The sequence below is a fragment of the Lepisosteus oculatus genome, chromosome 8, assembly GCF_040954835.1.
Source record: "Lepisosteus oculatus isolate fLepOcu1 chromosome 8, fLepOcu1.hap2, whole genome shotgun sequence".
Classification (NCBI taxonomy): Eukaryota; Metazoa; Chordata; class Actinopteri; order Semionotiformes; family Lepisosteidae; genus Lepisosteus; species Lepisosteus oculatus.
Window position 1 is genome coordinate 16,144,152 of NC_090703.1, and position 17,093 is coordinate 16,161,244.

Below are 17,093 nucleotides of genomic sequence, written 5' to 3' on the forward strand. Positions count from 1 at the left end.
ACTTTGCGTTTAACAAATTTGTCCCAGTAGTTATTGGGGAAGGACCTGTACAAAACCAGAACTCAGTCACATTTCAACAGTCTCCTACTTGTATTGGCAAGTGATACTGGCAGTTTTAAACGTGACCATGCAGCTGTTTTTAACGAGACGGATTAAATCTAATTATGTTAACCCATACATATTAATTAGCAAAATGCTAATAGGGTCTAACTTGTAAGCATGCTTAGGTCTTGTGAGACCTGACAGAGAGAGACATGAATGTCATTCACAAATCACAAATCAGAGCTGAAATGTACATGTATCATGTAACACAAAAATGTAAACTTGTTATTGTGAAAAATTATAGATTGAACTTTTTTTTTTAAAAATTAACAAGGATGTAAAAGTCGGGCTCCCTTTGACTCACGGAGTGTTTATAACAAGGCGATCCCATTGTCCTTTGATGTCATCGTCAGAAGGCTGCTCAGTTATATACAGGCCATCGAACTCGAGCTTCCTGGCAATTTCCTTTTCACGCTTGAACACGACCAGAGGCACCTTTGGAGGAAGGACATAAGACCCCTTAATTGATTCACTGCACTAAAGTGGAAAAATGGTGCAACACTGCAGAGACTGCAGTCTTGAAATTATGTACTTGATAGGGTTCGAAAAGTTCAATGACAATGTTTGATTATAGGGGTCGTAGGGGGTGTTAGGAGCCATGGTAGTTCAGATGGCAAGGGTGTCTAGCTCCTGACTGGAAGGTCCCTGGTTCAATCACAGGTAGGGATTCCTTCTAATTCCTTCCAGATAGCTCCCAGGTCCACTGCCTGCTTTCCAAATGAGTACCAGGGGTTAATCCTTGATGTGTTGAACACATCACCTCCACATCCAGTGTCGGATTGTCAAGAAAAATGGTGGCCCCTGCCCCCTATTCCCCATAGGCCTTGATAGCCTAGAAAGGGACCTACCTATAGGGGGTGTTGATGGTGTCCAGGACAAATTTTCCCCTGGTCTTTACCAAGCATGGCCTCCTAATAATCCCCATCTATGAATTGGCTTCATTACTCTGTTCCCCTCCCCACTGATAGCTGAAGCATGGTGAGGCGCATTTTGGTTTCCATCATATCATCCAGTTGCTACATATTGATGGTTGTGGAGGGGAGTCCCCATTTCCTGTAAAATGCTTTGAGTAGTGTCCAGAAATGCACTTCATAAGTGTAAGGACTATGTAAAGATTACTGAATATCCCTTATAGTAAGATATTTGTTGCATGTTCCTCTATGCCTCATAAAACAATATCACAAATATGGTCTTGAAAACAAACAAACTAGATTCTAAGCAAGTATAACTTGTTTAAAAGAAGAAACCTGTATTTTCTTTAACCAGTTAATGGCATTGTAGAAAAAAAGTTTTAACAATCAAATTTTGCTGTGTTAAAGGTTACAGACTCAAGTGATTTAAATTACTGTTAAAGCCAAAACGTGAGGCACATGTTTACACAGATGAAAAGTTGTATACATATGATGAGCCTGTCTAATCTTTAGTGAATCTTAATGAAACATTACATTAAGGCTGATTTAGACCTAGGCAGCTTTGGCATGCGAGAAGGCCAGTAAAGAAATTTAAACAGAATTACCTTCAGACAATAATATCCAATGACACAGAGCAAGGATATGATAGTATGAATGATAGCAAGGAACCGGAGTGTGGGTGCCATGTAGCCTGTACTCTCTTGCAACACGAAGTACACCACACCACCTTCATCATCTTCCTCATCATCACCGTTCCAGAGATCAGAGTCCTCGTCAGATTCCTCTTCATCGTAGGGATCCTCTGTCACCTGAATAGAAGAAACAGTGTTCTCAGAACACACACTGTCACCAGGACAAGACAAAATAACAGCTTACTACAGTACATGTAGTAGTCACCAATACATTTCACAAAATCTTTATTTACCTTGTAGAAGAGTAGAATAAAGTTGATGGCAAAGGCTACAAACAGAGCCAGAAGACGAAGGTTGTAAAAGTTTCTGGCCAGGTAGTTCTGAAACAATACAGTCAGTCGAAATGCGATCAGTTTTTGATTAATTCTCGCTCTGTGCTTAAAATTAAAAATATGACCTTTCACCTTCTTTACACTACTTTTTGAATTTTCATTTAAAAAGGTTAGAACTGCTTTGTGTGGGGCATCCTGAGTGTAAGTGGAGCTCAATGACCATGGCTCAAGCTTCGGCCATGCCACTAGCTGAGTGTGGCCAGAGCTGGCTGAGATTGGCACAGTGTGCCCCAGGCACTGCAGTGCTGTCGGTGAAAGACACACATCTCCCCCAGTTGGTGCCTTTCCTCCACTAAAAATAAATAGTGATTTAAAAAAACAAAACAATAAACACTTTGTATCTGGGATCACTGCATAGCTGACCCACATTTCCACTTTCAATAGCAGTCTAATCACTGGAATTCTCAGTCAAGATTTCCTAAATCAATATCTGCTAGCCAAGAGCCTAAAATACTTTTAAATCAAACCTGGTGGAGTTTTGTTTGAATGAATTTCAATTTCAATTATATGTTCTCTACCAGACGTCATAGAAGGACATGAAGGAATCAAAGTGAAGTATTAGTTTACCAGTATCTTAGTTTGATAGATTTCCAATCCAGCGCAGAAAGTGGCCATGAATGCCTCAGATTCTTCCTTCTTCTGGCCATGTCTTCTCCTCCTGACCTTTCGCTCCTCCTCCACCACAGGCTCTGGAGCCTCATCTTCCTTCACCTTGTCCTTCTTCTCCCCATCCTCTGTGCTATAAAGCCACAGGACAAGGTGGTGTAGGAAAAGGAATCAGAAATGCCAACCAACACGCAGGCTTACCCAGCTATCCAAAGGTCAATGAGGTACATCGTCACTTTGATGAATTCAAAAGAAACGCTTTGTAATCAACTCATTTTTATTAGTAAAGTTGCCAAGATGTGTCCCAGCAGTAATAATAATACCAACACCAATGCCATTTTGGTATTCATGATGTTAATAAATGGAAAGTGTGACATTTTTATGTTTACATTTTATTTTTACTCAGTCATGTTCCTCATAATAATGACTAAAGGTGAAACTGCAATGTATAACCCATTGGCTGATCGCCAATTTTGTTTTTGATGTCTTTTCAAGTTATCACTGAATTTGATTAATTTACATAATTAAAATATTTCAATTTGTACTCACTTCAGACACTATTCCAGCTAAAACCGTAATGTTTTTACAGATTGCAGTATATTAGAATGCGTGTGGCACGTTATACATTCATTAAATCATGTGTGCATTTTGACTTGAATATGGTAACAACTTCATAGAAAAGCAAGAAGTTATCAGGTTTTCTAAAATAAAACTGTACCAATATGTATATAAATATATATTTTACAAATGTACAGATGTATAGAGAACTAATATTCATATCTTTGCAGATCCACTTTTATATCAGCAAAACAAGGCTATATGACTTTAGGTACTCAAATATGCAAAGACTCTACAGATCAGGTTTAATATATCTTGAGTATTACTTTGCTGCTTAATTCAGACATTTGACCACATTAGTACATTTTACTTCACACAATGTTCCTGAACAAACACTCACTCTGCCTTTTCTGGCTCTGCCTTTATATCTGTTTCAGTATCCTTGGTCATATCTCCTGCCTATGGAACAAAAATATCACACTGTAGGGTTACTGCACTCACACTTCTATAGTAAAAAGCTGTGTTGCATATACTGTACAGGAATACGTAAGGGTTAATTACAAAATGAAAAGTAGGAAGTAGAAAAAAACAGCTTTGACTGTTGACCTTATACAGTATATACAGTAAAACTGCATTTCATTTTTTTAATTTTGAAAGAAAAGACCAATGCTACCTAAAAACAGTCATACGCTTGCAGAATATACTGAAGCATAAGAATACCTTTTTGAACTTACGTGTTCTCTGCTGCTGTTTTAAAGGAAAGTCCTGGCTTTTACTACGAAAAACTGCCTTATCTCGCTAGACAACAGGCCTGCTATGTGTACAAATCTCTTTTCAAAAGGCCAAATGGAAATTACCACAGTTGTAGAAAGACATTTTGAATATCTAATAGCAGTAGTAATAAGCAATATTAAGACATCTGTTTATTGTGTTCATTACCATTCGTCAATTTATAGCCTAACTTTTTCACAATTATAGTAGGGCCTGGCATAATATATGTGTATATCAATATTGCCAAAACAGTGCTGAGCTAAATAGGAATACTGCCATGCTTCTCCCACCCATCAATCTGTTAACAAAAACATGTTATCCTGGTGAGTGAGGAATACAAAAGCTTATTCCGGAAGCCGAGGGTGTAAAGAGGGACTGAGAACATATACAGATACTTGCCCTGGACAAAACACTAGTTGTACTGCAGGGATATAGAGAGGGACAATTCAGAATAGGCAGCCAAACCTAGACATGGGTGGGAGTGAATAGGAGTCCGCTGAGTTTTTTTTTCCAATCAAGTAAAGATCTTAAAATAAATAAAAAGTTGGAAACAAACCTGAGCCAATTTCTTTTGACGGACAGCACTTGCAAGAGTGGAGGGGGCATCTGTTCCGATAATTTCTGAGATGTCACCAAGGCCGGGCTCTGGACCATGTTTTCCTTCTTTCTTTGTCGTGATACCTATTAGCTCGGTCATCAAATCTGGTTCTCCCTTTTCACCTTTTGCTAACTGTACAAGGTCTGATGACGCTGTTGATTCACTCATTTCAGCCTTTTCTGCTTCCAGGACATCACCATGGATGCCGAACTGTGTTGGATCGGGCATATTTCCTAAGATATCTGTCACCTTCATGTTCTTTGCACCTTCAACCAAGCCACCACCAAACATTGATGACCACACAATCTGGATCAGTCCCCACACCAAAGTGTAAACAAAGCGGAAGAGTCCCACAAATATCATCCAGAAGAAAGAGAAGAACACTTTAATCATCTCCTTCATGCTCATCTTCTTGAATTTCTTGTACTGTTTCTTGAGGTTTCTGAAAGTAAGAAGCTGCATGAAATGAGCGAAATTCTTCTTCATAGAAACACAGGCAATGGCAAAGGCTGAGGAGGACTCCAGAGATGCACTGTCTTCTTCTTCAGTTTCCAACTCTTCCAGGATATTGTGAGGTTCTTCTTCATCCTCATCTGACCTCTCTGTGACATCAGGCTCTGAGATCTGTGATGCCAGCTGCATCTCAAAGATGGTGTCCTCACAGAAGTTCACAAAGAGCTCCATCTTCTCACTCTCCCCACCTTCATTGACAACATCAAAGATGAACTGTCTCTTTGACTCCTTGACCTGTGGCTTCTCCCATTGAGTTCTGCTAGACTCACTGATCTCAAAGTAGACCCTTTCAATCCGCTTTGCACCCCCCATTATTTCAATGCGTCCTAAATAGGGTTCAAAGTAATTCAGCACACTCTCAGCCAATTCCAGGAAAGCCCCGAGTCGAGAGTCATGAGGCATGTGCTCTGATAAATTGGTCAAAAGCACAGCTACATTGAAGCCAATGTCCTTAGCAGGTTCATGGAAGCGCTCAACAAATTCCACATAGTTGAACATGTCATTTTCATCGGCTTCTGCACAGGACAGGAGAAACTCAATCTCCGATTGGGTGTACTGCTTCTGGCTCTCCATTGCTTTCTGGAACTCCTTTTTGGAAATGACACCCTTCCCATCAGGGTCATATTCTTTAAAGGCATCGGAGGATGTCAAGTCTTTCAGTTTGAGGAACATGTCAAAGAATTTAAGGATCATTTCCACATTGCTCGAGGACTCCACAAGGGTATCCACCATTTGCTTTCCAATTGTTCCATTTACAACATTACCTGTGTGGAAATAGTACAAATCATTATGTAACTGTGAGATAGTAAATTATTGGTGTGAAATAGTAGAGCATACGTGCATTTCATGTCTGAAGTCCTAAAAAACACTAGGTTTTTTCATTATAGCTGATTTAGGGTTAAATGGATGAAAAATGATTTCAGATCTTGTTGCCTTCCCTAGTCCCCAGTTTTATGCTTGAGGTGGAGTACAGAAAGGTTTGTTACCTTCCAGAAGAGACAGCATCATGACTACCATGTCTTGCTGCAAGTCCAGCAGCTCTTTCAGTAGTTCAATCTGACTTGAATCCTGCAGAAACACAGCCCATGACAACTGAGGCTTCTATCCATTTTCATTCTTTTCATTACTTAACACAGTTTAATATGCTGAACTGGCATTTCAAAAGGTCAGAGCTTTTTCCAAAAGATAACCCAAGTTATGGAGCTCTCATCCATCTGCAGACTTTAATGTCATCTTATTTAGAAAGAAGCAGGTGGCTATTAACAACATTATTTGAAGCCTCCAATGACTTCTCTCACAGTTAGTTTTACATCTGAAACTAAACTTTTATCTCCCATGTCACGCCTGCTTTCAAATGACCAAATCCAGCCAGCCAAGGAAACATTTCAATTATATTTAAAGATTTTTTTTTTAAAAAAAGAGATTTACTTATCAATTAAAAATTAAAATTAACCCAGAATTATTTCTAATTTGTGTCTTATAATGTCTTAACTATTGAGGTCTCTAGTGTTCATTTATATACTTTAAGAATATAAATTTAAAAATTCAATAGCCTTTTAGCCCAAATAATTATGCTGCTTATGAGAATCTCTCTTCATTCCAATCTATCTTCTGTTTTTCTTCTAATGCAATGATCCATAATATTCATAAACAGCTGGGAAGCAATCATAACATTTCACAATGACAACCTTGAAGAATTGTTTTGCAATATATGAAACTCTACTGTGCTAAAACGTCCTTGTGCTGAGAACTTTGGGCATCATTAAGTACAACTTTTTTTTTAATTTGCAGAGATATAGGGAAAGCACTCCCATTACAAAATATGTTCTATCACCTTTTTTTACACCATATTGTAAACAGGCATACAGTACTGTATGTTGAAATGTATTAGGACTTTCTGCATTGATACATTTTTAAAAATATTAAGTACCTGGGAGAGCTTCATCTGCATGTTTGCAAAAACATGAAGAAAGCCAACAACAGCATCCCAGAGCCTACTGTGTGCCAGACTCTGCTGGTTGCCAATACAGGGACCCTGGGGAAGAGACACATTGTCTGTAAGCACTCAGAGCCACTGTATATTTAATACAATATACATATATACAGTACAGCGCATATTCATATATGCATCTGTGCTTACCTTTATGCATTTAAAAACCACCTTTAATTTCTTATACAATGAACAAAACCCATTCCAAGCAAAACATTAGTAAGACTAAATTCAATGCACGACAGGGCTCAACAATGGATGAGGAAGATGGTCAGAATTGTTTCTTATCAATCACAACTTGTATTTGTTTTTACATCACTATTTAATAGCGAATGTAAGCTGGGCGTAGACCACAATGAAACAGGTGATGATATACTTTATTACCGCAACAGTACTGCTGCTCAATATGGGAGGTACTGCAGTTTCAGCCGTGGTGTCGGTGCTTAGCTGAGGAGCCAATGGTGAGAAGCTACCATTTGTGGGATTATGACTGAATGCCTCTATGTAAGAATCCTCCCTGAAAGGAACCCTGGTGTGTTCTATTTTACATCAGAATATAGTTAACTCACTTCCAGAATGAGCAAAGGAAAAATAATGAGGGTCCTGTATACAATTACTATGCCATGTACAATTTACATTTTGGTAAAGTTCCAGATACCAAAACAACATTATTCTCCAAGGCGATGAATGCTCTTGACCTGCACCCAAACATATTTTGTGAAAGACCACAGATATGCAAGAACCCTCTTAATTTAAGGATAACTTATTTTAACAATTTCTGAGATGTCCTTTAATCTTGTGGAAACGTTTACTGCTGTTTTTTTTGCAATGATGAAAATCTTGTACAGCTTGTGAGAATCAAAGTCCTGTAACAAAATCTTCTCTCTTTATTTAGAACTTGTGTGCCACTCTGTGGCTTACTGCTGAATTACGTTTTCTTACTTGAACAATATAACACAATATTTATCTACTTAACACTTTTGGTAAGGTTGATATAATACTGTATTATATATATATAGTACATACTGAACTGTATGATATATACTGAACATACAGTATATGACAACAACTGAGACACACTATTAACACAAGAAAAAAGAGATGGTCACAGGAAAATAATATATCCCTTAAGCATTTACAAGGAACCATGAGAAATGAGAACTAATTAAAGCAACAAAAAGAGTCCTTACTTGGATGTATTCTGTGAGGGAGTTAAAAATTTGCTTTGCCACTGCTAATGCCTTGGAGAAGTTGCGCTGTCCCGGTTCATCCATGACTTCCTTTCCTGAGTAGTACCAGTAGAAATCGCTGATGGATTCCTACAAAGAGTAAGCCAGGACACGCTGAGTTCACATTACAAGAAAGGCATATCAGCTATTAAATTTGAAAGAAATGTTTTCCTGAATTAAACACCACCAGATACACATTATAAAAAAAGTTTGCTATTGGTGGTTTTTCAGGATCTAAAAAAACTCTCTCACTACCCCCCGAAAATAAAATACCAAGATATCCACCAAAAAACGTTTAACAAACAGCACAGTTTATATTATTTCATGCAAATATTCTGATATTGAAGGCTGATATTTAGAATCAATGTTACATTTCTTGCAATATTTGCTTTTCCTTTGGAGGAACTGTCCTGCTCTGGTTGTATTGCAGAAGGTGGTACAGAAGGACTGCTAGGTTGGCTAAGGCCCTGCTATACATTAACTACTGTACAACTTTTAAACAGTTTATTGCTGAAAATAATTTGTACAGTAGATTTTAGAACTTTATAGGGAAATACAGTACATTTTCAAAGTACTATATAATTTAGTGAAGAAGCCACTGCGACTCCGCTCTTAATCCTGCCAACTATCTAACCCACTCAGCTGTGACGTTACCTGCAGACGAAGCAGGTAGTCTACTGTGCTGATGATGATGTTGACTGTCGTGGTGTTTCCTGTCTGGGTACGTAGGAAGTTCTGGAAATCTGTTTGTTTCAAACACAGAATACAAAGGTAACAACCCTGAACACTCTTTAACTAAAGTCAAAAAAGGTAGCAGTTTTAATACCAGTCGTAACTGTTCTTTAAAAGTGAGTCGCTCATCTTCAGAGCTGTTTAATTAAGGTAATGTGAAACGTTTAAATGAAACTGTAGATAGCTTTCTTTTTTTCAATAAAACAGAAATTCTGTTTGGATTTCCCTGTTCTTAACAGATTCACATTAAACTAATTAGTGTTCTTATATTAAAAAAACTGCTGAACAAGTAAAAAATATGTACTTAACAGAAAAATTGAACTCCTCTTCTCCTAGAATGAGTCAGAATGGGTAAGAAAAAACTAAATATGAAAGGCCTAGAAGGCTGATTTTTTTAAAAAGCAATATAAAACCGTGCTGTCAGAGCAAAAGACTTGGTATGATACAATCAATAGATTTTATGGTTGCTTGGAACTAACAGTTGCATAAATATACTTTGTAGAGTTTAAGAAAGCTATTTTGCACATGTATTGGAAAATGCATTATAGAGTTATGGTGCATTATTTTTGTCTGGTATAAGTACATTTTAAATGAAAGAACCGTCCAGTAAATATGTCTGTTCTGAATGGCTTTCCTACTGAAGTTAACAGACTGTTGCAATTTCATTAAAAGGGACAATAAGGAAATGAGTCTCACTATTACCTGAAAAAAGAATGGCTTATTAATCACTCATGGCAGACAGTGTTTCTTGGACAAACCACCATGGGGAAAACTGAGAAACTGCATTAAATGGGTATTTAGTGACATTTCCAGTATTTCATCTTACAACACTCAATACTGGAGTTAAAAAAAAAAGATTTCTATGTACACTGATCCATGTTTTCTGTGTTTTTTGTATTAATTTATAACTCAATGTGAATTATTTTCCTCCTCCTTTCATCCCAGAGTTGCTTTCTGTTTCAAAGTCATACATACCATTGTTGTGACCTTCACAGAGCAGTTGCAAGAACCTAAATAGATCCTTTGTGAACTCATCATTTTGGAGAACTTTCTCACCTTTGAAAACAGGACATTCAAATCAAGAATGTTTACCAAAGAAGAGGCAACTGAATCTTTGAACAGCTCTCTCAGATCTTACTGGGCCCAGGCATTTCTCTTATACTATCAAAAAGTAAACATCTCAATTACTGATTAGTGGTTTCACATTAAATTTACACCTTTCAGGTAAAAGTGCTCTAAAAATTAAACTACTTCAAAACAGCAGAAATGTTACTATTAAGAAAAAAGGAAATCACATTATGCTATATCATTTTTGATGCAAAAAAGCCAAAATCATTCAAATTGAACTAGCAATATACATTTTTTGGTTAGTATTGTTAAATGACACAATTTCCACACACATGACAGGCACTAGTTTAGTACAAGATGAGTGAGTTAATGCTGTTTTTTTTCTATGCTTTTTTGCTGTTCAGCATGCACATTTCCTGCAAACCAAAGCAGCTGGTTAACATCCAAGACAGGGCCAAATCTAGCGTTAAAACTCTGCATTCAGAAGGGCAGCACAGAGAAAATGAGTAGATCTAAACCATGTATTTACCCTGCTCACGCACGTTGACTGCAACCGATGAGTAAAATGATAAGAAAAACAAACAAAAAAGCAGACGTAAGCAAAGGAGAAGACACATTGAATTAAATAGAAGTAGAAAAAACACACATTTATATGTACATGCATTTTAAAGTCCAGTTACTGTACACTCTGGCAGGTGAAAAACAGTACGGGGAGTTGCCATCACTTATGCCTTGATACATGAGGTGGAAATGAGTTGAAGTTACATACTGATAATACAGATATAATACAGTGATCAAAATTAACTGCTAAAAATCATTTGTGCTAATTTCCTTTCATTTGCATGGTTTTCTATGTATTTTAATGTAACTTTTATTTGAAATGATCTGTCATGGATTCTGCACAGACAGTATGAACATACACCCAAAGCTATTCTGAAATGCTGTATTTTGCAGAACCTAAGGGAGGTTTAAAGGAATAAAGGGTATACAGTATCTGTACTTGATAAATGATATAAGCTAAAACTTCCGACTTTTTTCACATGTGAGGCACAGGCAAGCTTTCCGCTTTCATAAAAATAAAAGATTTTAAGCCTACAGTCTCTACAGACTGTAGTTCAAATATCAAATAGTATACATGACTGTTGATACTAGGGTCTACAACAGTCTCTACAAAACCTGTTTTGGAAGGTGTGTGTAATAACCTGCTATTAATAAGTCACAAGTAAAAGCTGCATCATATTTAGCATTTAATAACAATTGCTTGCTTTGCAACTACTAATATCAAACACGTCTTATTTAACTGATTAATTCGGAGAAACAAGATTGATATAGTCTCTCTTTGTGTGCAGTATATAATGCCCCACTTCTCAAAAACAATTAAAGACAGCAAAACAAAAAAAAAAACATTGAGGCAGTTTTACTTCTCACACACCTACAAAAAATATAATCAAAAACTACTGCTCCACGTTTCAGAGCATTTAAAAATCACAGTCAGTATCCTACAATTTAGAAAATGATTAACGTTTGAATATGTGCATTAGACATGTCTATAGCAGAACGATCAGACAGACGTGTGCTTGTGATGTGTCCATTTGATGTTACTGTAGATTTTGACTTACGTGAACCCTCCTCAGTCACCATTCCAAGACCCTCAGCTTTATTTTGTCTTTCAAATGCATTCAAGTCCAGGACACTGTTGATGTTTAGAGAAACTATACTGTATTTATCATAGTTTTAAATTAAAAGATACAACACAGAGGTCCATTAATGGGGAAAATCCAAAGTGAAAACAGACCTTTAAAGCTCACAAACTTACCGTCAAGTAAGCCATTGTCATGAAACACATAAATGGATATTACACTACGTCAGTCATTATACTACTTAAGACAAAACCATTGAGGGGCCACTGTAATAAATTAAAGTCTAATGACAAAACAGGCCTTTGCAATTCACTGAACCAATATTTTGAATTCAGTTCTTCCAACCAATTCAGTTTGAATTCAGAATTCTTGATGTGTTCTCATCACATGTTTTCCAACCAACCTGCATGACTGCATGAGTCCTGACAAACTCTTGAAAAAGCCAGCATCCCTTTTTTCCTTCAGGTAGTCCAGCATTTTCTGCAAAAACATGTTTTTTCCTGTGTCACTAAAATCTAGATCACTTGCACAGGTTCCAAAGAGGCTAGATTTTTGGTATTAAAGAGGAGCATAGGACAGGTTTCTAAAATCAAAGCACATGATTTTAAGAAGTACATGAACTTGTGAGGATCTAGATTATTGTAAATGGCCCATCTAAAATAATCTATCGTAGACGCTTGATTATATTTGTAAAAAGTAAAATGAATGTTTTGTTGTACCTGCTGGACAACAACATTGCCACCATTTAGAATGGCAATACCAAGCTTCAGTGTGTAAGTTACCATGGGTCCCAATTGACCTGTGGAGAAAAAAAAAAAGTATTACTCCATTAATGCACAATGTTCTAGTGCACATTTCAATCAGTGAGCAGGAGATCAGCTGCCAGTATCAAGAGTCACTTCTAACATTACCTTTGCTGGCACTTATCATCTGAAGTACCATCTCTGCAGCCCCACGGTCATGCAGTCTGGCCTGCTGGTACAGGGTCTTTTGTTTCTCCATTTCCTTTTCCTGAGAGGAGACACGAACAGGAAGGAGCTAATGAAGTTGCACTCAAATAGGACTTAGCCCTTAGTACAGAGCATGGCCTTAGTGTCTTAAATCATTAAGAACTCAATTTAAGAACTTTCATATGAGACAACCATCCTCACTGAAAAACAGAGTAATTTAACTGAAGCTGTACGTATACAGTACAAACACCCTGAATTTCATTAGTTTTGTCAAAAATATACATTGTATGTAATTTGGGTTCAGAAAATGTCTGGGATTACCAGCCTTTTCATAAAAAATAATAATACTCCATAAATGTTAAAGTTAAATGAAAACAACTTTTTTCTATATTGTAATATGTAACAGTTCAGTAAGAAAGAACTGAGAATACTCTACCTTGCCAGACAACCGAAGAACACTCACCTCAAAGGTCTTCTCTTTTCCTTCCTCTTCATCCTCTTCCTCCCCTTGGCAGCTCTGAGGAAAGAAGAAGACATTGTGTGTCAACTTGGCTCTTTTAAGACATACTGTGAGTAATAAGCTGTGAAAAGGCAGATACAATACAGAGTGGAAACAAAAATCAACATGTATTCACAAAGTAAGGGGAACGCCAACATTAGAAATCCTTTGCCAAGATTTTCTGTGCAATTAAAAGGGAACAACTTTGTAGTTTTCTAAAGAAAGAAAAAAGCAAATAACAACACACAAGTACCTTTGCCATCATGTCCGCATATGCAATATACAATGGATCTTCTTCCAGAGAACTAGTGGGAAACACAAACACGACCTTATTTAAATATGTATTCATCTCAATTAAGTATATATATACACATCAGTATTCAATAACTGAAAAGATAAATATTGATTGTCATCAAACCAAATTAATTTCCTTCACTACCCCTTGATTTCAATGTACAGTAATTAGGGCACGCAGCACTACAGGAGTCTGTTCCTCAACCCCTGGGCACATTTATCACATGACCATAACACAATATCCTGGAAAAAACAACATCTTCTTAATCTAAATTATGATAAAAGATAATACTAATTGATTCTTGGCTTTTGAATGGTATCAATTCAAGATTTCAGGTTCACACTTGAAAATTGGAAGTGTACTCTTACTGTTCACGTTCTTGTATGAAACTTTGATTTGCTTCTTAATTCAATTTTACTTTCAAATCTTATTTTCAAAATACCTTTACATTTCTGTATTTAATGCCAAGAAACTTGGCCATATATTTGTAATCTCCAGAACTGAGAATTTCTTGTCTGTCGGCAGATAATTTGTAAATTTGTCATTTGTAATTTGAAAACTTACAGTACACTACAGATGAAACTCTTTAAACCTATGGTTTTCTAGGAGTCCAAGCAAGTGTCTTGCTGTACGCACCTCCTTTCTGTCAGGGCATTGTGGCTAAAGTGTAAGATGAGCTGGTGAAGGGGGTCAGGCTGCTTCTCTGCCTCCTCCTCTTCATCCTCTTCTGTCTTTTTCTGGGGTCTCTGCATGAACACCCACATTACTTAGCAGAATAACCCAGCTCTCCGATCCCAACACTACCAATCCCCGCATTGCAAAACTCATTCTTACCATGCAATCGGTATGCGCACGTTCTGTAGTGCCTTTCAAATGGTGCTCCCTATTAAAATGCATTTTATTGTTTTTTTTCTCATTCTTAATAAAAGCACTAAATTGTTGCATATTGCTATATGTACATGATGATGTATTAGCACATAATAATCACAGGGATTACTGTATGCCAACAGGCTGTAAACAACGACCTTTCAAGGCCAATTTCTATTGTATTCTGTGAATATGATAACTTTACAATTAAGTTATGACTGTAAATAAAATGCACCTATTATTCAATTAAAACATAATTTAAAAAAATTAAACCATGTTCCTTAAATGTAGCATTTTAAAAAGCAGTGCATACTATGTTTAAGAATTGTGCTTAAGAAATGTGCCCATTTCAAAACACTTACTACAGCCATAAAACAACTAAAAGTAACTAAAAACATGAAGAGATTTTTCTAAATTAAAAGCATTAGTCCAACAATCTGGCATTCTGATATTTCATTATGTCACTTACCTTTACAGCAACTGGATACACCAAAATTTCAGCAGATATAGAATCAAGCATGCATGAAAAATGCATACCCATTACATTTAAAGGAAACATAATTTTCTAGAAATCTGATGAAATGCATTGAAAGTACTTCAACACCCATGGCTTTGAGGCAATTATTTAAATTTCTGGCTAGCAAGCTTGCATCACACATACATACAGTACAAACAGAAATGCAGTTAGAAATAGTAAGGATGACAACAGTTATATAGCATGGGTTCATGACAACAATGTCTAAATACAAGCTGTTTAAGTTGGATACAAATACAAGTTGGAAAATATAAGTACATTTGGGGGAAATTATGATAGGCTGAAACGTTGTATTTCATTACAATTATTAAGGCCTGTCCCCTCTTTCAGAAAATATTTTTGAAGTATTTCTGGGGACTATTTTACCAGCTCCTGTAGAATTTTCTTTCCTTCTTGTGGATATCTTCCAACTGATTAAAAGAAAACCATTCATTCTCTTTATGTTCTACTGTATTATTGCTTCTACCCTCACAAATAAAAGTTGTGGGCTTAAACAATTTTAAACAGGATAAGGACAAAGAGGTTTTAATTAGAAAGGCAGTGAAGTAAGTAAATTTAGTGAACACGTTCTCACCTTTAGAAATACAGATTATGCACTGAGGAAAGTTACCTCTCTTATAAATTGTCATGAAAATATTTTTTTCCTTTCCCACAGTGTACAAAGTGTCACATTATTGAACGTTCTTTATATTTAATAAAAAGTACAGTCTGATGATATTGTGGGATTTATTTAAGCATTTAAAAAATACTGTACACATGAATCCAGTCATAAAAAAAGAGTCAATAATGATATTAAAATTTAGGAAAGAAAAGAGACATCCTGTAACCTTTCTATCACAGGATGTTTTATAAAGATACTCCCACACTAAAGTACATATGGATGTGTCATGTTTTTCAAAACAATTTGCACTGACATCAGCTAAAATGTCATGCAGCCCTTTGGGCCCTAATGTTCTATGTGAGTCACTACTTTTAATGGGCAAAAACTTAATTGAAGCGGGATAAAATGAGAGATCATTTTCAAGGTTATGCATTTCAATGGCTTGGCAGTAATTGTGCTTGCAAAGCATGCAGCCAGTCAAGCTGCAGCTCATAGCAAGGCACAGAGGCCAGCGCTTACACAGTACTTACTGCCAGGTCCTGCACTAGCTTCTCCTCAAAGGAGTACTCCTCTGTCTCTATCCAAAACCTCTGATAACCCTGGAGGAAGAGGTTAATAGAGCGATGCCTGGGGGGCGAGAGTGAGATTAGGGAGGATTAACATGAGGAAGGAAGGCAGACAGGATTGGAACAGGAGGACTGTGCTAAAGCAGTTAATGATTAGTGGGACAGTTGGTCATCTGACTGGTCCCCTTACAGGGATAGTTCTCCTGTATCTAGTTTGTTAGCACTCTTCTGCACATGGAAGATTTAAGAGATACCAAATCAATGGTTATGTTTTAAAAAGTAGTAATAGAATATAAATGCGGTGCATTATATAAAGTGTGGCCTTTCCTTTTATAAAGTACCACACTTTTAACATTTTTTTCAGTTTTTACTGTTTTACTTGTACTGTAAAGTGACACAACACTTGGCTGCTCCATCAGAGAGTTTTTAAATCCTCACAGACCAGAAAGCTGCCAGATGAATTCAAGAGCTTATTTAACAGTCTAGAAAGAGTGTTTGTGTTCATTTCCAGATCCAATGTAATTCTCCAACTCCTCGTTACAACTAAATTAAATCCAAAAGATTTTGGATTTTTTGGATTGAGAAACATCACAACATCTAGCTGTATTATGAGCAATGAACCACATAAAAGTAATGCAAGCCACATTAAAAGGTGTTGTATTTCTTACAATTAAAGAATAAGACGTTTGTGTTTCCTGTTGTTACAGATAATATAATGTACTGTAACTGTTAATACATTAACAAAAAATGTATTTTGAATCAAAACTAAACTCTAAAAAACTGATTATTTGCAGGCTGTTCCTAAAACGATGTTTTGAAAATCCTTGTGCAGTGCCAGTTTTGTGCATGATTTACTTGTTAGAGTTAAAAAACAATGTGCTATAATATTCCTCTCACCTCAGTTGTGAAGGATACAGTATATCTAGAATTATAGTAAGTAGAAATACATGTCTTCAACAATTTTGAGATACCAGGAGGAAATACATGCTATCAAGGCATGTGCAATTCTCCCTTGAGTTATGTCAATACTAAATTAGA

The 17,093-nt window shown here is 36.6% G+C and overlaps 1 protein-coding gene across 7 annotated transcripts in view; it reads right to left on the reverse strand.

Moving 5' to 3' along the window:
* The window catches only part of ryr3 (ryanodine receptor 3), a 169,263-nt gene that overhangs the window by 8,693 nt on the left and 143,477 nt on the right, over positions 1-17,093 (reverse strand). For 4 of the 7 annotated variants that reach the window (XM_069193301.1, XM_069193300.1, XM_069193298.1 and 1 more), the window contains 21 exons: positions 16,020-16,116; positions 14,123-14,232; positions 13,445-13,496; positions 13,156-13,209; positions 12,654-12,753; positions 12,462-12,541; positions 12,146-12,222; positions 11,722-11,795; positions 10,632-10,649; positions 10,010-10,090; positions 8,957-9,045; positions 8,264-8,392; positions 7,014-7,118; positions 6,070-6,151; positions 4,529-5,847; positions 3,602-3,660; positions 2,605-2,776; positions 1,939-2,025; positions 1,619-1,822; positions 407-537; positions 3-45 (listed from right to left, as the gene is read on the reverse strand). In XM_069193301.1, coding sequence (XP_069049402.1) covers positions 3-45; positions 407-537; positions 1,619-1,822; positions 1,939-2,025; positions 2,605-2,776; positions 3,602-3,660; positions 4,529-5,847; positions 6,070-6,151; positions 7,014-7,118; positions 8,264-8,392; positions 8,957-9,045; positions 10,010-10,090; positions 10,632-10,649; positions 11,722-11,795; positions 12,146-12,222; positions 12,462-12,541; positions 12,654-12,753; positions 13,156-13,209; positions 13,445-13,496; positions 14,123-14,232; positions 16,020-16,116 — 3,163 coding nt within the window. The remainder of the gene's footprint in view (positions 1-2; positions 46-406; positions 538-1,618; positions 1,823-1,938; positions 2,026-2,604; positions 2,777-3,601; positions 3,661-4,528; positions 5,848-6,069; positions 6,152-7,013; positions 7,119-8,263; positions 8,393-8,956; positions 9,046-10,009; positions 10,091-10,631; positions 10,650-11,721; positions 11,796-12,145; positions 12,223-12,461; positions 12,542-12,653; positions 12,754-13,155; positions 13,210-13,444; positions 13,497-14,122; positions 14,233-16,019; positions 16,117-17,093) is intronic. The other 3 variants (XM_069193299.1, XM_069193302.1, XM_069193297.1) reach the window with 1 other exon arrangement.